General features: G+C 30.4%; 7 protein-coding genes across 9 annotated transcripts; 3 read left to right on the top strand and 4 right to left on the bottom strand.

Annotated features, from left to right (window-relative positions):
• The first annotated feature begins 878 nt into the window (after positions 1–878).
• On the top strand, positions 879–5,619 carry LOC134836573 (arginine/serine-rich coiled-coil protein 2). 2 transcript variants are annotated; one of them, XM_063851761.1, is made up of 4 exons: positions 879–970; positions 2,886–3,026; positions 3,668–3,736; positions 4,512–5,619. In XM_063851761.1, exons 1-4 carry the CDS (start codon positions 899–901, stop codon positions 5,487–5,489), a joined length of 1,260 nt encoding a protein of 419 aa, XP_063707831.1. In that variant the 5' UTR covers positions 879–898; the 3' UTR covers positions 5,490–5,619. The 2 variants fall into 2 exon arrangements, with proteins under 2 accessions (XP_063707831.1, XP_063707832.1); XM_063851762.1 differs by having other exon boundaries at positions 902–970; positions 2,871–3,026.
• An 825-nt stretch (positions 5,620–6,444) lies between these two features.
• Positions 6,445–7,907, bottom strand: LOC134836574 (solute carrier family 35 member G1). The gene is made up of 3 exons (XM_063851763.1): positions 7,864–7,907; positions 6,974–7,794; positions 6,445–6,919 (listed from the first exon to the last, which is right to left on the bottom strand). Exons 2-3 carry the CDS (start codon positions 7,610–7,612, stop codon positions 6,512–6,514), a joined length of 1,047 nt encoding a protein of 348 aa, XP_063707833.1. The 5' UTR covers positions 7,613–7,794; positions 7,864–7,907; the 3' UTR covers positions 6,445–6,511.
• Positions 7,908–8,529: 622 nt separating this feature from the next.
• Positions 8,530–12,450, top strand: LOC134836572 (protein O-mannosyl-transferase TMTC4). Its single transcript, XM_063851760.1, has 5 exons — positions 8,530–8,716; positions 8,780–9,340; positions 10,174–11,066; positions 11,608–11,749; positions 11,815–12,450. The coding sequence occupies exons 1-5, from the start codon at positions 8,681–8,683 to the stop codon at positions 12,235–12,237; spliced, it is 2,055 nt and encodes a 684-aa protein (XP_063707830.1). The 5' UTR covers positions 8,530–8,680; the 3' UTR covers positions 12,238–12,450.
• Positions 12,451–13,166: 716 nt separating this feature from the next.
• On the bottom strand, positions 13,167–13,910 carry LOC134836575 (gastrula zinc finger protein XlCGF42.1-like). The gene has a single exon (XM_063851765.1). The coding sequence runs from the start codon at positions 13,908–13,910 to the stop codon at positions 13,167–13,169; it is 744 nt and encodes a 247-aa protein (XP_063707835.1).
• Positions 13,911–14,898: 988 nt separating this feature from the next.
• LOC134836577 (probable serine--tRNA ligase, cytoplasmic) lies at positions 14,899–16,612 on the top strand. The gene has a single exon (XM_063851768.1). It carries the CDS (start codon positions 14,988–14,990, stop codon positions 16,482–16,484), a length of 1,497 nt encoding a protein of 498 aa, XP_063707838.1. The 5' UTR covers positions 14,899–14,987; the 3' UTR covers positions 16,485–16,612.
• Positions 16,286–19,978, bottom strand: LOC134836576 (pre-mRNA-processing factor 40 homolog A). Of its 2 annotated transcripts, none has more exons than XM_063851766.1 (4): positions 19,850–19,978; positions 17,889–19,793; positions 16,839–16,973; positions 16,286–16,780 (listed from the first exon to the last, which is right to left on the bottom strand). In XM_063851766.1, exons 1-4 carry the CDS (start codon positions 19,850–19,852, stop codon positions 16,604–16,606), a joined length of 2,220 nt encoding a protein of 739 aa, XP_063707836.1. In that variant the 5' UTR covers positions 19,853–19,978; the 3' UTR covers positions 16,286–16,603. The 2 variants fall into 2 exon arrangements, with proteins under 2 accessions (XP_063707836.1, XP_063707837.1); XM_063851767.1 differs by having other exon boundaries at positions 16,286–16,777.
• Positions 19,979–20,183: 205 nt separating this feature from the next.
• Positions 20,184–24,849, bottom strand: LOC134836570 (DNA ligase 1). Its single transcript, XM_063851759.1, has 8 exons — positions 23,995–24,849; positions 23,021–23,126; positions 22,226–22,961; positions 21,650–21,856; positions 21,528–21,592; positions 21,384–21,469; positions 20,625–20,708; positions 20,184–20,562 (listed from the first exon to the last, which is right to left on the bottom strand). Exons 1-8 carry the CDS (start codon positions 24,581–24,583, stop codon positions 20,312–20,314), a joined length of 2,124 nt encoding a protein of 707 aa, XP_063707829.1. The 5' UTR covers positions 24,584–24,849; the 3' UTR covers positions 20,184–20,311.
• Between the last annotated feature and the right edge of the window lie 151 nt (positions 24,850–25,000).

Raw genomic sequence — 25,000 nt, 5'->3', positions numbered from 1 at the left:
TTGTTAATATTGAAAAAAAATGAATATCGTATAAAATAACTGGTAGGTAGGTACGGAAATGTTAAATTAAATGAAAATAATTAAAATTCTCGAATTATTTTGATTTTTTAATTTAAAATTTAAAAATTACAAATTTTTATGTTAAATATAAAAAAAAATAATTTTAAATTATAATTTTTAATATTTTTTAAATAAAAATTAATTTTTATAAACAAAAAAATAATAAATATAAAAAAAAAATAATTTTTGATAATAATTTTTAAATAAAAATTAATTTTTATAAACTAAAATATAATAACAAAAAAAATTAAAGAATATTTGAAAAAAAATTTTTTTTTTCTATTTTTTTTTTATTATTTCTTCATTGTGTTTTTAATTTTTAAAAAATTTTTCAATTTTTTCGATAATAAAAAAAAGGAAAAATATTTTTTTTATATTTAACATTTCCCGCTTCTTCCTGTTTATTTATTTTTTTTTTCATAAATTATTTGAGAAATTTTTATAAAATTTTTTTTTGTGAAGAAAATCCATGCCAAAATACAATTTCCAATGCAAAAATTTTGAAAAATTGAATTATTTTTGAAGATAAATAATTTATTAGGTCACGTGACTCGCATTAATAACGAATAAATTTTAATGTTAGTGAGACGAATGAAAATGATTCTGTTATACATAAGTACTGTTTTCCGGTGAATAAAAACTCATCGATCGCGCGTTTAAATTCACACGAAAACATTACATTGCAGATTTGAGACGAATTAAATTGATAAAACGGAAGATGGCGCTACAATCACGTTGTCAATATCCTGTTTGGAGCCACCGGAAATGCGGCATGAATTGGAACTAATTTTGAGATTTCCTTTATCACTTTCATTCGTCTCAGTTTCACAAACAAAAAATGGACCTAATCCAATACTCATCTAGCGATTCGGAAAGTGCCGACGAAATGGACAAATCCGCCGAAATACGGGTAAATATTAGCATTAATTTGTCGTTCAATCGTCTCCCCGTGTCAACATCTTCAAGGTTTCTCTCCGGAATTGGAATTTCGCTGAAAATCTATCGATGAAAAAATTTGTTTTTTTTTTTTGATGCATTTTTGATGCAAGAATTTCCTCGGATTTTCATCTTTTCACGTCGAAACCTGAGCATTTGAAGGACTTTTGCGGAAAAATTTCTCAAAAAAATTCAAGTTTTGGCTCGTTTTCAATTTTCTTGCACACACTTGATTGATATTTGCAAAGGAAAATCTATTTTTGGATCATATTTTTATGATTATTTGGTTCATATTACAACAACAACAACAAAAACTCGACTTCCGATCAATATTTCCGTAGTATTTATTGCAAACATCATTCAAACTCGATGCATTTACATTTTTGCGATTATTTCGGGGCATGTGGCTCGAAAATGTTGCCAGCGGCAGTAAATCGTGCGAGAATCCATAAAAATTATTATTTCCGAGGTGTCACTTTTGCGTGATTCATTTGCAACTTTATTTGATTTTGATTCCGATAGATGTTTTGCAGCTCGGTGTGTCGTACGGGGAAACCTCGCCCTTTCATTACTTCGGTAATAAATTCGGATTGCGTGAGTTAGATGGGTTGAGAATTCATTGAATTTTGACTCGTTGAGCGATAATTTAGGACACAGCTAGTGTTTGCATTGATTGTTTAAAGGACTTTCGTTACTAAGGACAATCCAATTTTTATGAGGCTTTTACTTTTTTGAGAAATTTGGTCTTGCTCGACATGATTTTTTTCCCTTTTTGAACCTTTTAGCTTCGAAATTTCAAGTTTGGAGGTCTAAAATTTTCAATTTTCGTCTTTAGAGACGAGAAATTGTCGATTTGTGATCTTTTTTGCTTCAACTTTTATGTTTTAAGGTCGAAATATTTCAATTTTTCATCAGTTTATGTCTCTTGTGATTCAAAATTCGAAAAAAATGTTCCTTCTTTCTTCCAAATTTGTACTTTTTGGGTCTAAAATTTTCATTTTTTGTCAACTTTCGCTTTCAAAGACAAGAAATTCTTAATATTTGGTCACTTGAATATCGAAATTTCAACTTTAAGAGTCTAAAACTTTAATTTTTTGTCCATTTTCCTTTTTAGAGTCAATTTTTGACCCTACTTGCTTCCAAAATTTAAACTTTTATGTCTCTTGAGGTAAAATTTTCTTTCAAATTTTAACCAAATGGATCAAAAATCTTCACTTTTTGAACAATTTTCATCTTTTGGGACAAGAAATTTGGATTTTTACTACTTTTCGCTTAAAAATTTCATCCTTTTAGCTCTAAAACTTTCAATTTTTAATCACTTCATGTCTTATTTGGATCAAAATTTGAATTATTTTTCCTTTTTTTCCAAAATTCCCCTTTGAGAGTCTTAATTCTTCATAAAATTTAATTTTTCAACAAATTTTCAAAGAAAATTTTCTCAAAAATTGAATTTCCATCCAAAATTTTTCATTTACTGCAAAAAACTTGTCTTCCTCACTCGAAACGGCCTTAACTGTAGTGCCTGCCTCAATCAACATGACATAACAACCAGCAGCTAATCGTCGACAGACATGCACGAAACGCAACGCGCTACTACACCAACTCTCGTTTCGTTTTCCTATTTAATTTGGCACGATCCTTCGCACAGTAAACAAACTTTTTTCCATTTATTTCCTCGTCATCGTCTTTTATCTTCGTTTCACTTCGTCGCGAACAGCCGACAAATTGCATTTTCACGTCGATTGAACCGCAAAAAAAAAGGAAAAATCCTTTTCTGTAACTTTGAACTTTTTTGTTTTTTTGGAAAAATCAATCAAAAAACTTTCCAAAATCAACCGAAAGTAACCCAATTTGCTGTTTGCAATCCTGAATAGTGACAATTCCTTTAGGCTGAATCCAGAAAGTCATCGACAGAGTCCCTGGGGAAGCCAAAGACGACAAAAGAAAGTCCCGAGCCGCGTTCCGGCGACAAAAAGACCCGACATGAAGACGACAGCCCTCGGAAGAAAGCTGAAATGGAATTGAGTGAGGTGAGTAAAAGTTTTGAAAATTTAGTTAAAAAATCATTTTCTTGCAAAAAATTCTTTAATTTTGTAAATAAACTCATGCCAAAAAAAAAATTAAATAAAAAATCGCCCATTTCTCCCCCATTTAAAAAAATATTGAAAATTTTTAAATTAATTTTATTAACACAAACGTATATATTATTATGTGTGTTGCATATTATTATTGTTCGATTTAAAAAGATTTAAAAACCGAACTCTACCACTCGACGAGTGCGAGACAATCAAGCGATGTGTCACGAAAAAGTAGCAAGAGACACACGTTCCTTTTTGTAAATCCGAAATTTTGTTCCGACAAAAAGCCAAGACGAAAAGAGTTAAAAGTGCGTCTTCCCCTCTATCCAGAAATGTAAGATTGTTAAAATTGGGCGTATGCACGTGAGTATTTTTAATTCAAAACTTAACGTTTCTTTTAGAAATTTCAAGTTGAGAGAAACGTTTCTTTTAATTTTAAAAATATTTAAAAAAAATAATTGAAAATTTTTAGCAATCATCAGAATTTTCTGTGAAAAAGCATCCATTTTAACAAACCTCTTTCTTTTTTTTCGTTTATTTTTTGTCTGAAACTCTCGAGACAGGATTCTGAATGTATAAAAATTCTGTTTCAGGATTCGGATGAAAAGCCAAGGAAACACAAGGCGCGTTATTCGCCCGAAAGACGTTCGCGAGAGCGGGAGGTAAGTTTTTTTTTAAATTAAATATTTTATTATTTTTATCAAAAAATTAAAAAAAAAATATTTATTAAATATTTAAATTTTAAAAAAATTAAAAATTCATCATTTTTATCAAAACATAAAAAAAATTAATAATTATTATTTATTTTTTTTTTTATTTAAAATTAAAATTTATATAATTTTTAATGAAAAATTACAAAAAATTTAATTAATTTTCCTAAAAATATAAAAAAAAAATAATTAATATTTAATTTTTAATTTAATTTTTAAAATAATTTTTTAATTATTCTTTTTTAAAATTATTTCGATAAATTATTTTAAAATGAATTTTTATTTTTTTTTTTTTTTTTTTTTTTTTTTTTTTTTTGAAAAAAAATTAATTTTTAATTTTTTTATCACAAAATTATTAAAATAAATTGAAAATAATTTTTTGATTATTATTTTTTTTAAATTAAAATTTATATAAAATTTTTTAAAAATAAAAAAAATATATTTTTTAAAAAAAATTAATATTTAAATATTTTTTTTTCAATTTAAAATAAAAAAAGGTATTTTTTATAATTTTAATTTTAAATTAATTTTCATTAAAATTTAACTAAATTATTTTTATATTTTTTATTATTTTAAAATTAAAAATTTTTTAATTAATTTTTTTAAATATTTAATTATTTATTAATTTTTCTTTTAATTTAAATGAATAAATTTATTTTTTTTTCCTTATAAAAAATTACAAATTTTGTAAATGATTATTCTTTATTAACAATTTAATTTTTTTTAGTCGTCGTACAAAAAACGAAGCCATCGAGAGAGAAGCGAAGAACGTCGCTACGACGATCGTCGACGCCGCGACAAAGAAAGAAGCCGCCATCACAGCTCACGTGACGATTATAGTGAAAAAAGGCACCGCAGTGACAAATACCGACACAATGACACTCGTTCTCGTGGGGATCGACGCAGCAGCGACAAATACGACAGAAAATATCGTGGCAACACTGAGCGCAGTAATAGCGGATATTCTGAGTCTGACAAATACAAACGTTCAAGTCGCGATGACAACAACGGATCTCGACGACGACGACATCGTTCGCGATCCGCATCCCGAGAAAAATCGCGCGATACACGCTACCGTTCTCATTCAAGATCCAAAGAGCGCGCAGATGACCGTCGTTTAACCAGTTCCGTGTCCCAACAAGTCACATCAACCACCGCATCCATCACGCAAGGCAACAAGGAAAAATCTCCCGATATCGCAGCTGTGACAACACCCCCAATAATCCAAAATCCCGTCAACAATCCCGTCGTCGCCGAACGAAAACTCGCAAAATTAGACCAATTAGGCATCACGTTGCACACAAATTCACTCACGGCATCGTCAAGCAAACTACCCGAAGGCGTCGAAATTCCCGCATATTACAATCCCAATGCGATCAACGTCACCAAATATGCCGAGCAAATTCAGAAACGCAAACTTTTGTGGAGCGGCAAAAAGTCAGAGCCCGCAGCAGCGACAAGTACATGGAACAAAGCGACCTTTTCGCAAGACACCGACGGAAAAGTTGCCTCGAAATTCATGCGATTGATGGGAATTAAAGACGGGGTTCCGCCTCCGCAGCCCGAAGCAAATGCCGAAAGTGACTTGGATAAGCAGAAAAAACTGTTTTCTACGATGGAGCAACAGTACGAGGTTGCACGACAAGTTACTCACACAATGCGTGGCGTGGGACTCGGATTTGGATCTCAACCGCGTCAGTTTTAACACAAAAAAGAAAAAAAAATTGAATATTTATTGAAATAGCTTGATTTTCGTCTGTCAAATATATCACATTTGGTATTTATTATCAATAATTTAGTGTTTTTTTTTAATAGTTTACGATATTACGATAGGAAAAGAGATAGAGAGTAATAGTATACAGTTTAGATATTTGAGGGCGATTCAGTGATCAAAAATGTTTTTAATTTTTTTTTTTTTTTTTTGTGAAATTTTCAGGATTTCGATTTTTTTTTTAATTTTTCAAAAATGAGAAAAAAATATTTTTTTATCAAAAATTAAAAAAGAATATTAAATTATTTTTTAAATTAAAATTTTTAATATTTTTTTTTAATTAATAATTTTTTTGAAAATTCATGATATTTGAAAAAAAATAATTAAAAATTAAATCCTATCTTTTGACAATTTTTTTAAATTATAAAAAATTAATTTTATAAATTTTTTTAATTAATTTTATTTTTTTTTTTTTTATTTTTGGAAAATTAAAAGAAAAAATTCTCGTCAAATAAAAAAATATTAATTATTTTTATAAATTAAAATTTTTATAACAAATTTTTGAAAATTTATGATTTTAATCAAAAATAATTTTTTTTTTTTGAAGATTTAAAAAAATTAATTAAAAATTAAATTTATCATTTTATTTATTATTAAAAAAAAATTTTAATTTTATTAATTTTTCGAATTTGTTTTTTTAATAAATTTTATTTGTTTTTAAAATTCAAAATTAATTTAACTTTTTGCTTGAAAAAAAAATTAAAAATTTAATTTTTCACAAAAAGAAAATCATTAAAAAAAAAATCATAAAATATTATATAAATGTTCATTAATTTTCAGTAAAAAATGAAAAAAAAAATTAATTAAATTTAAATTTGGATAGAAAAAATATTTTGATAAAAAAAATATAAAATTTTGATAAAATTCAATTTTTCCCAAATAATTTTTAAAAAATTAAAAAATCCAATTTAAAAACATTTTTGATCACATTTTCGCCCAAAGTTATAGAATAGTATTCACTCAATAGTGAGAAATTTGAAGCGTCTTTTCGTTTCTGAGCCATCTGGCAACGCCATTACGTATTTTCTCAGTCCCGACAATATCACGGCTGTGCTTACAAGCAACGCTCCTATCAGCGAATGCACCGTCGGCATTTCGTGAAAGAAACAAATTTGCCAAATAAAGGCAAACACAATGTCAGATGATCTCGCAATCGATACGGGTCCTGCTTGTTCGACTTGTAGCGCTAAGGTAAGTAAAATTTGGCCTGCAAAACTAAAAATCGCGAGTAACAGAATGAGAAGGCGATCTGTTCCGCACTTTGGCATGCAAAATCCAAAGTAACAACTAACAATGAGCGTGTAACAAATGGAAAACAATCCAAAATTTGTCATAATCACAGAGTAATGAAGGCCTTTCAGTGCCTAAAATGAAATTTTTCAACAATTTAATTAAATTTTCATAAATTTATTACTTACCCTCAACAGCACATACGCATTTGCAGCAAACAAAGTGCCACAAAATGCCGTTATTGGTCCAAACATGTATTTCAATCCGCTATTTTGGGTCGTCAGAGATGGCAATTGTTCCGGCACAGTAACTTCCGCATCTCCAAACAGCGTTTTTGGCATCGTTATGAAAATTATTCCTAAAATTGTGAGTGCTATGGTTCCTATATGGAAGTATCCGCATGGTTCTTTGAGGAAAACTTTCGCAAAAATCCCGACAAAAACGGGCGTTGAGAACAAAATCGTTGAAGCGTCTCCCAATTCCATCTGACGAAACGCATAAAAGCTACAAATGAGGCTCGTTGCTCCGACAAAACTCCTCAAAAGCAGCAAAATCCGCTTTCCATTCGGAAAAACCTCTTCTTGCTTGTACAAAACGATCGGAATTGCCGGAAGCAGACCGATAAATCGAAACATTGCCAACTCAATGGGATTGATGTCAGTCAAACTCTTCACAATAACCGAACAGAGCGAGAAAAAAAGTGACGAAAGTGTCGCAAGTAGCACACCGAAATACGGAGGCCTCGTTGTCGTCGTTGTGCTATGTAATTTTTGTCTGTCAGACATAACTGTTGTCGATAAATTTTGGAGTTCAAGGGTTTCAGGCATCCGTTGACACGAAAAAAGGCCTCACGCACACAAATTTTCTCCGTAGGCAACAATCAACTGGTTACCCGTTAAATATTAACAAGTATGTATCACAACTATTGCAATTTTTTCAATCGATAATGCTATTGTCTAACCTTCTTTCTAACCATGTTGCTCATTTAGGAATACAAATTTCGGGAAATCTAAAAGAAAAAGACAAAAATTTGGTAAAAAATTGAAGATTTTCATTGAAAAAAGGATAAAAAACTTACCATGATAGATTTTTTAATAGAAATTTTCCTTTTTTTTAAGAACGATGTGACGTGAAGTGAAAAAGAATTTAATTTTTCATAAAGTTCGGAGACGGAAAATTCGCTTTTATGGTAAGTTTGATGTCTATCCGTAAAATTTTTCATCTTTTTTAAATTTTAAAATTAATTTAAATTTTTAATATTTTCTTCCAAAAATTACTGATTTTGAAAATTTTCAAGTCAAAAAAAAAATACAAAAAAATTAAATTTCTTTAGAAAAAATAAAAAAAATATTTAAAATATTTTTTTGAAGCAAAATTTACCTTAAAAAATTACTAAAATTAGTTTTTTTAAATTTAAATTAAAAATACGCTTTCGTCCTTTTCATTTTCTATTATGCTATCCTAACATTTTCCTGTTTCTGACAGTTTCCTTCCAATAAATAACCAAACGTTTCCATCAAATTTTAATTTTAAAGCATCATGCGTCTCCATCAATGTCAAATTTTAATCGATTTTTCCTTCAAATTTGAATTTTTCAGAAATATTTTGACCTAAAAAGACATTTTAACGTTAAAAAAAAAATTTCAATAAAAGTTCATTCATAAAAACCGAAAAAATTTCAAATTTCGCTCCAGATGATTGCTGTCAAAACAGCTGTTTCCATAAAAGTCCATGAAAAAATCGATATTCCATAGAAAAATGATCACACAGAATTTTCGTTTCGTACAATTTTCCTCGAATTAAGAACCTGTAAAAATCGTGATTTAATTATTATTTCGATTTCTCCTTTCCCTCGTGTCTTACAAATTTATTGTTTTTGATGTTATGTGGTCAGTATGTGGTCATCTTCGAAACTCCCAGTTCCCCTAAAGGTAAGAAAAATATTTTTTTTTTTTTTGAGTGAAGAAAAGTAATAAAAATTGATTTTTTTAAAGTATCTCATTATCATCACCTGTTGTTACATTTGTTTCGGTTGCAAGGCAGCACTCGATGGCGACTTTGTGTTTGACGATAACGTTGCGATCCGCAAGAATGCAGACATCAGTCTCGAGTCTCCGATCACTCAGATGTTCCGAAATGACTTTTGGGGCGGCAAACTCGACAACCAGAGTCACAAATCGTATCGCCCTCTGACAATTTTGACGTTTCGCATGGAAAATCAGGTGTACGGATTGAAGCCGATGTACATGAAAATTGTGAATTTGGTGCTGCACTGCATTTGTTCGTGCTTGGTTTATTCCGTGACGAAGGCAATCTTTGCGACAATCGATGATGGGGTGAATTTTTATGCGGCGGTGCTGTTTGCCGTGCATCCAATTCACACGGAAGTCGTTTCGGGAATTGTGGGACGTGCCGAGTTGCTGTCTTGCATCTGCTTCTTGGTCTGTTTGTGGCTGTACGTGAAATCACGACTTCCCTTTTTGTTGTTAGTTGTTTTTTTAACGAGTCTCAGTTTTGTGGGACTGTTGTGCAAGGAAAATGCAATAATGATCTTGGTGAGTTTTTTTTTAAATTAAAATTTTTCAAAATTTATTTCAAACTTTTTGTCTTCATTTGAAAAGTCAAAAATTAAAAAAGTTAAAAATATTATCAAAAATTATCTTTTTACATTTTTTTTCTTCTTTTTCAATATAATTTTAATAAATTTCAATTTTTGTTTTAATTTTGAATACAAAAACAAATTAAATGTCGAAATTTTTTGTAGAAAAATTGTATTTAAAAATTATTTTATTCATTTAAAATATTTTTCATGAAATTAAAAATTTATTGTTAAAATTTTAATTAATTAAATATTAAAATAATTTTTAAAAAATTATTTCAGAACATTTTAAGTTAAAAATTAAAAAAAAAATATTAAAAATAAATTAATTAATTAATTTTAAAATATTATTCATTTTATTTTATTATATTATTCAAAAATAAATTCAAACTAATTTTTAAAAAATTAAATAAATTATTTAAATTTTTATTTTGTGTAAAATTATTTCTATTAATTTAATTTAAAATTATTTAATTTTAATTAAATTAAATTATTATTTTTTAACAAAAATGATTATTGAATTAATTTTTTTAATTTTAAATTTAATTTAATTTTAATTTTTTTTTTTATTTTTTTAATTATTTTAAAAATTAATTTTAAAAATTAATTCAATTAAAAAATATAATCAAGAAAAATATTGAAAGTTGATTAAAAAGTTCTTAAATTTTAATAATTTAATATGAATTTATTTTAAAAAAAAATGTAAGACAAAAAGTTTGAAATAAATTTAAAATAAATAAATTTCTTTAAAAAAATTTAAAATTAATGAAAAAAAAATTTTTTTTTCAGCCAACATGTGTTACGCTTGATACATTAAAGCATCTCAAATGGATGCATGTGATAAAATGCTCAAAGAAACATTTATTAACACAACGAAATTTTAAGAATGCCCTACTCGTACTACTTACGCTTCTCTTGCTGTACTTTCGCCTATACATTATCGACTTCCAGGGACCGACATTTAAGGCAGTCGATAATCCCGTCGCAAGTTCTAACTCAACGTTAACACGAATCTTAAGTCAAAATTATTTGTATGCCTTAAATACATGGCTCTTATTGTGCCCCGATTGGCTCGCCTTTGATTGGGCACTCGGCACAATACCGCTCGTCGAGTACTTTAGTGATGTTAGGATATTAGGAACTGCCGTGCTGCATCTTTTCATCGTTCTTCTCCTCCTGCATGGCAACCGGAACGAACTTATGGCACTTGCGTTGCTCGTGTTGCCCTTCGTTCCCGCCTCCGGACTGATTCGCGTCGGATTTGTCATCGCTGAACGTGTCTTGTATGTGCCATCGATCGGATTTTGCGTGCTCGTGAGCATGGGATTCGTCAAAATGCAGAAATTTTATCCGAAATTCCGCAGAATTATTCTTATGATGTTCTCGTTGTTGCTGCTCGTGATGATGGCAAAGTCGTTGGTGCGATCTATCGAATGGAGCAACGAGGAGAGTTTATTTAGATCCGCATTGCCGATTTGCGGGAACAATGCAAAAGTGCATTATAATATTGCGCGCGTGGCGGCAGAGAAAAACCAAAAGGAAGTGGCTTTTAGACATTATAAGCGGGCGATCGAGTTGTATCCGGAATACGAATCGGCTCTTATGAATCTCGGCAACTTGTATCGCGAGAGTAACGACTTGGAAATGGCAGAATATTACTTGAAAAAATCTGTTGAAGTGATGTAAGTTACAATTTTTCACTAAAAAAATAATTTAAAAAAAATAATTAATTTAATTTTTTTTTTTAATATTAAATTTTTCATTTTTAATAATAAATTGATTGAAAATTTAAATAAAATTAAAAAAAATAAAATTAAAAAAATAAATTGAATTTACAAAAAAATAATTTAAAAAAATTAATTTAAATTATTTTAATTAGTTTAATTTATTTTTTCTTTAATTTTCAATTTTAATTAAATTAATTAAATTAAATTAAATTAAATCAAATTAATTTTTTAATTTTGCAATATTTAATTTTTTTTAAAAAATTAATAGAATGAATAAAATTAATTTAAATTAATTTTTTAAATTTTTTTCAAATATTTAAATAAAATTAAAAACCAAAAAAAAACAATTAAATATTAAAATTAAAAAAAAAAATTATTTAATTTAATTTATTTTAATTAATTTAATTTTTTAAAAATTTTAATTGAATTAAATTAAATATATTTAATTAAAATTCAAAATTAATTAAAAATTAAAATAATTTTTTTTTTCTTTAAGGGACGACTTTTCAACGGCATGGATGAACCTCGGGATAGTTCAAGCAGCGATGAAAAATTACCGTGAAGCTCTCGCAAGTTACAAAAAAGCCTTGAAACATCGTAAAAAATATGCCAATTGTTACTATAACATCGGAAATCTCGTAATTATCCCCCAAAAATTCAATTTTCATTAAATTTTAATTAATTTTAATTTTTTCCCGCACAGTACATTGACATGAAAAACTCCTCCATGGCTCTAAAATATTGGAAAGAAGCAATCGCTTTAGATCCCAAACACAGCAAGGCTTGGGCGAATTGGCTTGCGTATTTGGACAACAAAGGATACGTTCACGAAATCCTCGAAACGTCAGAAGAAGCACTTCAACACATCCCGAACGACGCTTCGATACTCTTTTCACGTGCCAACGCATTAGGAAAGCTCGGGCGATACGAAGAATCGGAAGCAGCTTTCCTCAAAGCAATCGAAATCAATCCAAATTCGTCGCTCTTCCACGCGAATCTCGGCGTTTTGTATCACAGGTCGAACAAGAAGCAACTCGCACTCGAACATTACCGCAAAGCTCTGTCAATTGACCCGAAACTGAAAAGTGCAGCGCAAAATATGAAAAAATTATTAGAAAGTCGTTAGATAAATTATGAAGAAAAAAAATTCTGTTAGACAGAAAATGGTACAATAATTTAAATAATATGTCCAATTATTATGATTCTATATATATATGATAAATTATTATATACAATTAACACAAAGTTAACATACACTGGTATTAATACAAGGACGAAAATCCGATAAATTTAAGGAAATTTTAAGAAAAAACGATGCAATATAGCAGTAAACCTTAAAATACTCATACATTATAGAGTTCATTGTTGTTGAAAATAATAAAATATGAAAAATAAAGAAAGTGTTAGAACGAAAATTTACCTTTTTTCATTTAAAAAACTAAAAAAAATAATTTTGAGGCCTAAAAATTCATTTTAAAAATTTAAAAAAATCATTTCGAGGTCTAAAAATTAATTTTAATTTTTGGAAGTTCATTTTAAAATTAAAAAATTTATTTCATGAGCTTTAAAATTCATTTAAAAATTTAAAAAATCATTTCAAGAGCCTAAATATTAATAAAAAAAATTTAAATTAAAATATAATTTTGAGGCCTAAATATTCATTTTGAAAGCTTAAAAATTCATTTTAAAATAAAAAAAAAATTTTGAGAGCTTAAAAAAAAAAAAAAAATTTTTGAGGTCTAAATTTCATTTTGAGAGCTTTTTATTTTTAAAATAAAAAAAAAATTAAAAAAAATTTTTTTGAGGTCTAAATTTTTATTTTAGAAATTAAAAAATTAATTTCAAAATTTTAAAATTTAATTAAAAAAAATTATTTTGAAATTATTTAAAAATTAAAAAAAATCATTTTAAAAACTAAAAAATTCAGTTTTCAGGTCTAAGAGTTCATTTTAAGAGCTAAAAAAATTATTTCGAGGGCTTAAAAATACATTTTTGGCTCTAAATGTTCATTAAAAAAAAATTATCAAAAAATTTCGATAAAAATTAAATTTTTATTCATAATTCCGGATTTTGTTCTATCGTTTCCTGCAACTTTTTCAACTCTTCTTCATCTTCAACACTAAAATTCCTCTTGTGAATCCTCAAAAAATGCTCTTTTAGTTTAATTTTCCGCGAAAAACGTTTCTTACACTGCGTGCATGGGAAATTTTTCAATCCAGTATGAACTAAAATGTGATTTTCCAAGACAAATTTGTGCGTAAAGCTCTTCGGGCAAAGCTGACATTTGAACGGTTTCAGTCCCAGATGAATTTTTTCGTGTTTGAGATGTGTCGAGCGATCTGTAAAACTTTTTCCACAAATGCTGCATGTGAATCGCTTTTCATTTGTGTGAATTCGTTGATGACGCGTGAAGTCAACTTTAACAGGAAATTCTTTTCCGCAAACGAGACAGTGGAATTCTTTGTGTTCCGTGTGTTTGCTCTTCATGTGATACGTGAAAGAGGCCTTTTTGTCATAAGTTTTGCCACAAATTTCGCAGGAAAAGAGTTTGGAGTGATTTGATGAGTACGAAGGCGGCGGATCTGTGATGATTTGTGCTTCGAAGATGATTTTTTCTTTTTGGAAGCAATTTTTTTCTACTTCGAGGGAGATTCTTTCGACATGGGCGTCATTTTGCTCTTTAACAATGTACTCTGTTTCATTAAAAATGTCTTCTTGTGACTTTCGAAGGACTTCCATCAACATTTCTTCTTCATTTTTATCTTCTAAACCGAAATTTATCACATTTTCTTTTAACATTTGTTCATTTTTCTCTTCAACTTTCTCTTTTTTGTCATTTTCAGCCTTGAGTTTTCATCGATTCTTGTTCCATTTGAAGACGATGTTGAGCAAAAGACACATTTTCGTAAAATTTAAAGGCATGATGAAGATCTGTGAGACAATCGAAGCAAATATTCTGAGGTTGCGAAGTGAGTTTTTCAATCTAAAAAAGAAAAATTTATCAAAAAATTTAAAATCATGAAATTTAAGATAAAAAATTACCTCAGATTCGAGTTTGAAAATGTCATTTATCCGACATGCCAAACTATTTCTCTCAGCAAAAAGTGGTTTTAATGAAGCTGCTTTCCTTAAACAGATCCTGCAAGTCTCCATTTCCATTGAATTTATGTGAAAAATATTAAAATTAAGAAGGAACTTTTTTTGTGATGTTTTGTTTTTGTATGTGTTCAAAATATTTTGACATCCATTTAGTCGTCACAGTGAGCTAAAATAAAAAAATTAAAAAAAATTAAAAATTTTATATTTTTATGGAAAAATTTTATAAAAATTAAAAATTTTAATTTAAAAATTCAATTTAAAAGTGATTTTAATTTATGGAAATTTTTAAAAATTTTTGGCATACATTGAGATAAAATTAAAAAAAAAATTATTTTTGTGATAAATTTTAGAAAAGTTCTAAAATTTCTTTAAAAATTTAATTTTAGAGTGACTTTAATTCTTTATTTTTTTTTAATTTTCTTTAAATTTAAAATTTTATTTAAATATAATTTTTTTTTCGTATTTTATTTCATTTTCTAAAGATTTTTAGCATTTAAAAAAAAACATTTAAAAAAAAATTAAAAATTTTAAGAATGTTTTTGAAAAATTTTCTTCAAAATTCAATATTTCATTAAAAAAATCAATTATAAAATAATTTTAATTCATAAAAATTCTTAAAATTTGAAAAATTTTCTTAAATATTTATGGAAAATTTTTGTTTTTTTAGCCCACTGTGAGTTGTCAGCCACGTTGATTCAACATTCACTCTCCGAATTGCATCAGCTCAAGTATTTTAATTGAATTTCCGTCGAATTTCATCACTAAAAACCCTCAAAAATGGTGTTAGATTTGGACTTGTTCCGCAAAGACAAAGGCGGAAATCCCGACGCAATTCGCGAAAACCAAAAAAAGCGTTTTAAGGATGTCGCTCTCGTTGACTTGGTTATTTCCGAGGACGACAAATGGAGAAGTTTGCGTTTCCGTGCCGATTTGCTGAACAAACTCAAGAATTTGTGCAGCAAAGAAATCGGCGACAAAATGAAGAAAAAGGAGCCTCAAGGCGACGAAAGTGAAGCAGTTCCCGACGCTGTTGTTGCCGGCTTGGATGCTTTGAAGAGCGAAGACCTGAAACAATTGACTGTCAATCAAATCAAGAAAGTGCGTGTCTTGATCGATCAGGAAATGGTCAAAAATGAGGAAAATTTAAAAGTTACCGAGCAAACGCGGAACAATGCCTTGCGTGAAGTCGGCAATCATTTGCATGAGAGTTGTGTCATCAGCGATGACGAAGACAATAATAAAGTAGAACGAACGTTTGGGGATTGCGAAACACGTAAAAAGTACTCGCATGTTGATTTGATCGTCATGATCGACGGAATGAATGGCGATAAGGGCACTGTGGTTGCCGGAGGACGAGGATATTTCTTGACAGGCGCTGCGGTGTTCCTCGAACAAGCTTTAATTCAGCATGCGTTGCATATGTTGTACAAAAAAGACTATACGCCGTTGTATACGCCCTTCTTCATGCGCAAGGAGGTGATGCAAGAAGTTGCCCAATTGTCGCAATTCGACGAGGAATTGTACAAAGTCGTCGGCAAGGGCAGCGAAAAAGCCGAAGAAGGCAGTTTGGATGAAAAATATCTCATTGCTACCTCAGAACAGCCCATCGCTGCCTATCATCGTGACGAATGGATTCCCGAGGCATCACTTCCCATCAAATATGCCGGCTTATCAACCTGTTTCCGGCAAGAAGTTGGCTCCCATGGTCGCGATACGCGAGGAATCTTCCGCGTTCATCAATTCGAAAAGATCGAACAGTTTGTCTTGACTTCGCCGCACGACAACAAATCATGGGAAATGATGGATGAGATGATCAACAACGCCGAAGAGTTTTGCAAATCCCTCGGAATCCCATATCGCGTCGTAAATATCGTCTCAGGCGCATTAAATCACGCCGCCGCGAAAAAACTCGATCTTGAAGCGTGGTTCGCGGGATCAGGAGCCTACAGAGAACTCGTTTCGTGCAGCAACTGCTTGGATTATCAAGCGAGACGATTACTTGTGCGTTACGGACAAACGAAAAAAATGAATGCCGCTGTCGATTATGTGCACATGTTGAATGCTACGATGTGTGCCACAACTCGTGTCATCTGTGCAATTCTCGAAACGCATCAAACTGACACAGGAATCAAAGTCCCGGAGTGCTTGCAACAATATATGCCCGAAAAATTCAAAACGGAAATTCCATTTGTCAAACCGGCGCCAATTGATGTCGAAGCTGCTGCGAAAAAGTCGAAGAAACAAGGAAAAGAAACGAAAACTGATGCTGCTTAAATTAATTTTTAACTGAAAGCATTTCTTAAATACGAACCATATTTATTAGATTATCATTAAAATTACTCTCTTGCATTTTTTTCAAAATAAATGTTCGCAGCTTAAATTTTATTTTTTTTTTATACCAAACCGCCTTCCATTTGCAGTTGAGCTAATAGCGCTGCTCGTCTTTGTTCGAGTTCAGATTCACTTAAAATAGCCTCCTCGCTCGGTTTTTCTGTTGGCGATTCGATTGCAGGACTTGGGGAACGACTCACAGATAGATGACGATCCTTCTTCTTTTTCTTTTCTTTCTTCTGTTTAATGAAAATTTGTTATAAAAATTAATTTTTAATAAAAAATGAGGAAATTTACTTTTTTAATGGGTGCTGGACTCTGAGATCTCGATACAGAACGTTCTGATTCGACAGATTGTGATCTCGAAACTCGCTTGTGTTTCTTTTTCTTCTTCTTTTTCTTTTCCACGGAACTAACGGAGCTGACAGAGCGCTGAAAATATTGAAAATTTGTTTAATTTTTAATAATTTTAATTTTTGATAAAAAAAATATTTTTGAAAATTTACAAAAAAAAAAAATTTATGTACCTAATACCTAATTTAAATTAAATTTTTTTATTTAATTTTTTTTTTTAGTTGTTACAATTTTTTTTTTAAATACAGAAAATTTTTGTAAAATTTTAAAAAATTAAAAAAAAAATTTGAAGAAAAATTCATTGAAAAAAAATTTACATTTTAATTTTTATTTATTTAAGAAATTTATTTTTTTTTAATTAAAAAAAAAAAAACAAAAAAATCTTTAAAAAAAATTTAAGTCAAAAAATAAAAAAAAATTGAAATATTGGAAAAATATAAGAAACTCTAATGAAATTTACAAAAAATTGTATAAAAAAATTTTTTGATCAAAAAGAAAAATATTAAAAAATATTGAAGAATTGGTAATAAAAAAAATAATTTTAAAAATTTTTTAAAAAATTTTAAACAATTTAAAAAAAATGATTTTTGAATTTTAATAAGTTTTGGTAAGATAAAAACCTATGTAGAAAAATTAAATTTTCATCAAATTTTGAAAATTACAATAAAATTATTGAAAATCAATAGTACGATAAAATTTTATAAAAAAAATTGGTAATAAAATTTTAATCAAAATTTATAAAATTAATGAAAAAGATTAATTTAGAATAAATTTAAAAATTATTTAAAAAAAAAAATAAAATTTAATAATAAAAATTTTTAAACTAAAAAATACTTTTTTTTAAAAAAAAGTAAAAAAATTAAAATAAAATATTTTATAATTTAAAAAAAAAATAAATTAAAAATCAATTTTTTCAAAAAATGTTGATGAAAATTTAATAATTTTTTCATATAATTTTCAGGTCATCAACCAAGAAATCAAAATTTTACTTACACTTCGTGATCGCGAACGTTTTTTCTTCTTCTTCTCATATTCATAATCCGATCCTTGTTCCGATTCTGACACCGAACTCGATCGTTTCTTCGACTTTTTCTTATTTTTCTTCGATTTTTTCGACTTTGAGTGATGATGCGTGCACGAATCCTCCGTTTCTTTCGCAAAATCGTTCCACAAATTCTCCAACGGGCCTTTTTCCTTCTCATACAACTCCGTCGCCTCCAACGTTTCAACCAAAGCTTTTGCCTTTTCCCATGGATCTTCCGTCGTAAGTCCCGCTTCCAACCAAACGCCTTTAATCTCATTCTCAAGCTTCTTAATTCGCTTATTTTCCTCCTTCATGCGCTCTTTTTCGACTGCTTCTGCCTTTTCGAGCAACGAATTGTACGTTAATTTGACATTGCCGGCATCCAATGTCGCACTGCGCTTATCTTCGCACACAACAGTCGCAAAATCCTCGAAAGTTGTGTCGGCTTGTACTTGGAAAGGTTTCTCCTTGAGAATTTCTTTGATAATTTTCTTCTCGTCATGAAAACGAGCTTTTAGGTTTTCAACGTAGAACTTGAAGAGATCAAGAGGCGTTGATCCGGTTTGTCCCAGCATGGCGGAAAATCTCAAATCTGCCGAAATAATCGGATAAAGTTCAACCCACAACGACATCGAGGTAAGTTTTCCTTCTTCATGCAACGTATCGAGTAACGCAAGGAATTGATCGCGATTTTTGCGATGAAGTCGCTTCTGACGCTTTTTCTCGCGTTCTTTTTCTTCAATTTCTTCCCGTTCTAAAGTTCGAATGTGATCCTCGAACACAATTAAAGCATCTTCCTTATCCATGCCCAATAAATGAACGTCATTTTTGAATTGTGAGTTCTCTAAAAGCATAACTTGAGCCTCTGCCCATGTCGTTTGGAACGTAACTGAAGTCATCGATTCCAAAAGTTCTCCCAAAACTCGCATATTTCGTTTTTTCATGATTCTTTGCTCTTCTTTTTCCCTTTTTGACAGCGCAAAAATGCAATCGTCGTAAATATCGCGTCGATCTTGCTCCGGAACAGACTTCCAAACGTCAAGATTGCCGAAAATTTCTTCGCATCGATAGAATTTCGTCGTTGAATCGATTTTGTCAGTTGACATAAGGAATTTTTCCAAATTTTCCTTTGCTTGTTTAATTTTTATGCGTTGTTCTTCGCGCTCGTCCTTCAATTTTTGCGTTTTGTACGTATTAAAAGCCTGTTTCTTCTCCTGGAGTTTTTTAAAGGAATTGTAACGCGAATCTTTTGAAATTATTTTTAAGCAATGATCCCAATTTGCTGATGACGGAACATTTTTTTCCTTTAAAAATTCCTTAAACGCTTCAATAGCTTCTTTTTTGTCTTTGAACTCGATTATTGGTTCTGGCGTCTTTTCCTTCTCTTTTTTACTTTCAGTTGGGGCGTCAGGGACTTCAATTGCCGCCAAAGTTGCTGCCATCGCTGCTTCCAATGCTGACGATGAGTTTTCCGCAGATCCTGGCGTTCCCACGGGATTTTCTGCCATCAAAGTTGGTCCGCCGGGCATTGCTCCCATTGGAAGTCCCGGCGGAATCATCATCGGAGCGAATGCTGTGGCGCCTTTTGCTGCCAATTCAGCTGCTACTTTCGCCTGAAGTTCAGCGAGTTCGGGAGGAATATTCCAAGTTGATTCTTTCGTCTGGAGATTGTGATAATACGTTTTGCCTTGATCCGATTTGTATTCTTTCCATGGACAAACCGATAAGAGACGCTCTGCGGGGGATTTTAACTCGTCGGGTTTGTCCCAAACACTTTGTTTTGTCACGGAATTGTAATAGTAGGTCTTGCCATCGGGAGCTTTGTGTTCACTCCAAACCATTGCCATGGGAGGAGGAATTCCGGGAGGAAAATTCTACGAGAAATGATGAAAATTAACATTTTTTGTGTTGATTTTTGATAAAAACTCACCATTTTTGAATGTTTTTAATTTTTATCTTCCTATTTCAGTTCGTTTTTGAAGTTAAATCATCGAAAATTGGAAAAACTTTCCTCAAAAAACGCCGAGCGAACTAACTTTCGAGCGTCGGATAGTTTTTTATGACATCCGTTTCGTCTAAAATGTCAAAATTTGTCAAACTGGCAACCCTAATTGCATAAAAATTGAATTTGGAAACCCTATTTTTGTTGACAAACAATCAACTTAGCAACGGCCGGTAGTGAATTTGTAATTTTTTGTGTTGAATTTTATTTAAAATTGAAAAAATCTCGTTATTTAATATAAATATTTTATTATTACATGAAGTTAGCAGGTGAGCCATTTACTTGTGCAATTATTTATCTAAAAAATGGGCTTGAAACAGAGAGCAATAGAAAAAAATCACACATTTGCGGGATACAAACAGAAATTTAAATAATTTTTAGAATTAATTATTAGATGCCAAGATCATTAATGACTGAATCCAAGTCTGCCTGCAGGATGTTTGACATTTCCTTTTGCTTGTTAATTTCGTCCTTGAGTCGTTCGACGTTCGCGAGCAGCAGTAAATTGCCCTTTTTGAGTGCCGCGAGACGATTTTCGTGACGTTTGACGCGCGGCTCAAGATTTTTCTTCTTGCGCGAGTCAGGAGCGTCTTCGTTCTCGGAATCACTGTATTGAACATCACTTTCTTCGCTTTCGCTCTCTGTAAAAAAAAATATTTTTTTTAAGATTTTTGAACAGAAAGTGAAAAAATTAGGAAATTACCTTCTGATTCTTCCTCAGATGACTCTTCTTCTTGTTGTTCTTCGTCGTTACTTGGCTTAGCGGGCTTTTCTTCGTCGTCGTCTCCTGTGAAATTTAAAAAAATTTCAATTTAAATTTCAATAAAAATAAATGAAATTAAAATAAATAAATATTTAATAAAAAAAAATAAATAAAATAATTTTATATAAAAATAAAAAAAAAATATTAATTTTTAATAAAAAAATATTAAAATAAAATTAATTAAATTTTATTATTTTTAAATCTTAATTAAAAATTAAATTTAAAAAAATATTAAAATTAATATTAATTTTTATTAACTTGAAAAATTAATTAAGTAAAAATTTAAAAAAAAAATTTATTTTTTTTATTTTAATCTTAAATTTTTTTTTCAATTATTTTAAAAATTTAATTTTTTTTAAACAATTTAATCTTAGAAAATTAATTAATTTTTTTGGGAAAATCTGTTTATAAAATTTTTTTTTTGATTTGAAATTTTTTTTTAAATTATTTAAAATTTTATTTTTATTTTTTTAGAAATTTTAATTTTTTTTTTTTTTTTTTTGAAAAAATTATTTTTAAATAAAAATTGTTTATTTTTTTTTTTAATTTTTTTTCTAAAAAAAAATTAAAAATTTTCATTTTTTTTTTTTTTTTATTTTTTATTTTATTTTTTTTTATTAAAAAATTTCAAAAATTTTATTTTTTTTTTTTTTTTGAATTTAAAATTTTGTCTGTGAAAAATTAAAATATTTAACAAACCTTCTTCGTCATCATCGACATCGTTCATCATCGCAGCCATTTTTTCGACTTCTTTTTGTAATTTTTTGTGTTTCTTCTTCTCTTCCCTAAAAAAATTAATAAAAATCACAAAAATAATTTTAAAAAATTTAATTTAACCCTTACTTTAATTGTTTTTGATTCGCTTTCATCTGTTCTTTCAACGTTTTTCGTTCAGCCTTTGCCACATCCTGAAAAAAAAAACACCTTAACTCTTAAATTTCTTCAAAAAATGTCAAAAACCTTACCTCTTTCTCCTTATACTTATCTAATCTGAATCGCAATAGCTTAACTTCGCGCATTAAACTTCTCATGGCTTTCTGTTTCTTCTTCTCCTCATCATCCTCGTCGCCGCCATCGTCTTCGGAGTCGGTAAATGTGGGTTCAGGCGAACTTTCTTTCTCTTGATGCTCGCTCGGGCGTCGCGTTTGCAGATTTTGCGGCAATTGACCTCCCTATAAAAAAGCCAAAAAACGTTCAAACAAGCTAGCTATTGTCTACTACGAAGCAACTACATTCTACGGATTTGCTTTTTTTGGTTGTTAGTATCGGAAAGAACCCCATGTTAGAACTTTTTCTTAAATTTTGATTTTTGTAACATTTTTTTTGTCTACAAAAAACAACGAGCAAGGCCAATTCAAAAGTACCTCCTTAACATAAATATCTCTAAAGTCTCCATCCAGGCCCTGTTGAAAATCGATATAATAACATCAAGTTATTAAAATTAGTGGTTGAACGAGCAAAGCAATTAATTTATAGATTTTTGAGAGCAAAGCGTGTTTTTTTTTTGGTGAGTTAATTTTTAATTTTTTTTTGTCTAATACCTGTGCGATAAATCGCTGTACGATCTTTTTCTGTTCCTCCAGTTCGGCTTTCGCGATGTCAAGTTTCTCCGCAGCTTCTTGGTACTTTTTCTCGATCTCTTTGGAGACTTTTTGCGCTTCAGCTGCTTCTTTTTTCAATGCTTTCACGAGAGGATCGTCGTCAGTAAATGCTTTTGTTGTTGGTGCGGCAGCGCCTGATCCGCCATTTGCTTTCGCCGAGGCAAGTTCCGCTTCTAAACTCTTAATTTTCTCCATAAGACGCTTATTTTCGCGTTCTTGCGCCTCTTTGTTGCGTAACTCGAGTGCCAACATCTGCTTTGTTGATTGCAAATCGTCGCGTAATTTGTCAACGTCTTCCATCTCGTCAGAATCCATTTCGTTCTCGACCACACTCGGGGGCAAACAGTCAAGTTGCGCCTTCGATTCGGATTTTTGGAGTTGTTCCTCGATCGTCATCTGTCGCTTGAATTTCCGCAATCCATCGAGAATCGGCTTCGATCTGTCGTTCGTTTGCACCGACTTGAGTTTCACACCCCCCTGAATTTCCTTCAATAACGCATGCAATTTCGTATCCTTTTTCTCTGTTTCAAAAATAAATTTATTCTCCACTTTTGTCATACTTTTACACTGAATGATTGGCTGTGAACGATCATTACACTCAACATGACGCAATTTTTTACCTTCTTCTACCTCCTTCATCATGTCGGACCAATCGGGGCGCTTGCGAGGGCGTTTCCTTAAAAAAAATCAAAAATTATTAAAAAAAATTAAATTTTTATTCTAAAAAAAACTTACTTGAGTCGCTCAATACGCTGCTTCGCCGTTTCTGAAATCGGTTTCTTTTGGAAACCCTCAGGAGGCTGAAGTCCTTTTGGCGGAGGCGGAGGAGGAGGAGGGGGAACTGTTTTTGTTTGTTTATGTAATTGACACATAAAAATAAATAAAAATCACACAAATGAGGAACAGATATAAATTTTCCAATAATTTTGCAAGGCAAGCGAAGCATTAAAAAAAATTTCCATTAAAAAAAAAATCTGAAAAAATTTTTAAAATTAACAAATTAAAATATTTTTTTAATAAAATACCAGCCATCTCCACACACAACAAAAAAAAATTAAACAAAGGGACAAAAATGATGTTAGAACAGCAGTTGGCGAGTTACTGAATGCAAAAAGTGGCAACATTTTGTCACGCAGGCATTAAATCATATCCAAAAATTATTCAACTGCGTCGTTTTTTTGCCAAATTCCCGAATTTCGTATAAATAAAAAGTGTAAAAATTATGACAGCAGTCAATTTTATTGTAGTTTCGAAGGAAATTAAAACTAAAAACGTAGGCGGTTAGAGAACATTAGTAAAATCGTGCGCACAATACGAAAAATTTTCTCGACAATTAATTTGTTTGTGTTAAAACATCAACAAAAGATTATCATCACACACATTATTTATTCAATGTCGATCGAGAATTGAGATGAGATGAAAAAAATTGAGAAAATTGGAAAAATCGGAAAAATTCTCTCTGATCGTGAAAAATCGTGTATGTGTGTGTGGTGAGTACTATATTTAATGTTTTTATATATTTATAGATCGAGATGAGATGAAAATTGGTTAAATTTCATAAATATTGTTAACCTTGATCTAAAAAAAAATTTCATCTAAAACTGGAATAAAGAGAAATATTTTTTTTTTTAAATATTTACAGGCGTTTATGTCAAAAAAAGCGATCAGCAAGTAGCGAAATTTTCTGATATTTTTGTCGAAAGACTTACTTTTCTTGACATTTTCTTGTTTAATTTCTTGTATGGATGGGATTGTGGGTTCGCGACGCAACTCACGTTCTTGTTTCGGTGTTTTCTTCAGTTCGACCGTTTCCAGCAGCTTTTCCTTTGGGAATTCCTTCTTGCTTGGATCACGTCGTACTTTACGGAGTTGTGGCTTGATGAATTTCGGTTCGGGCGACGATGGACGACGTTCCTTTACTTCATCGGGCTTCTTTTCGACTTTTTTCAATGCAGGTCGCAGGAATTCTGGTTCAGGAGTTGCGGATTTTTCCTTCTTTGCAGCGACAATTTCAGGTTTTGACACTTTTCGCAGTGAAACGAAATTCACAGGGCGTTCAATTTCTTCCTCGGATTCTTCTTCGGTTTCTGTGACAGTAACTTCCTCATATGAACTTGAATCTTCTTCACTTTCGGGTGAGGGGGATTTTGCTTTTTTCACGGGAATAGGAGTTACTTTCTTCGTTGCTGGCGTTGTCGATCGAGATTTGTCCGAAGATGATGCTAACGAGGGCGATCGTGAATTTGAGTCTGATGATGACGTTGCGGATGGTTTTGTTTTCTCAGCCAAACGGAACATTGCATTTGGTATAGATGGTTTACGAGCTGTGGCACTTGCGGGTTGTGTTTCTGCTTCCTTCTTTGTTCCATTGGCTGATTTCGGGGTAATTGTTACTTTTGTGACTTTTCGCGGAGGCGTTTCACTTTTGGCATCAGAGCCTGAATTTGAGCTCGAAGTAACTTCAGGACTTTCAGATTTTCCCTTTGTAGCCCATGAAGGCTTTGTTGTCGTCGAGTTCTGCCGAAGCCATGAAGGATTTGGACGACCTCGAGTTGGCGTTGTTGGACCCGTTAACGGCATTTCCTGCAAAAGTTCAAAATTTCACTCAAAATCTGGAGATATGGTAAGATCTGATCTTTAAAATTTTAGCTGGTATTCTTACCGCTAGACAATATGGGAAAATTTTATAAAACAGAATTTTTAAATTCTAATAAA

This window comes from Culicoides brevitarsis, unplaced genomic scaffold (genome assembly GCF_036172545.1).
Source record: "Culicoides brevitarsis isolate CSIRO-B50_1 unplaced genomic scaffold, AGI_CSIRO_Cbre_v1 contig_65, whole genome shotgun sequence".
Lineage (NCBI taxonomy): Eukaryota > Metazoa > Arthropoda > Insecta > Diptera > Ceratopogonidae > Culicoides > Culicoides brevitarsis.
This window is presented reverse-complemented; position numbering and strand designations above follow the sequence as displayed.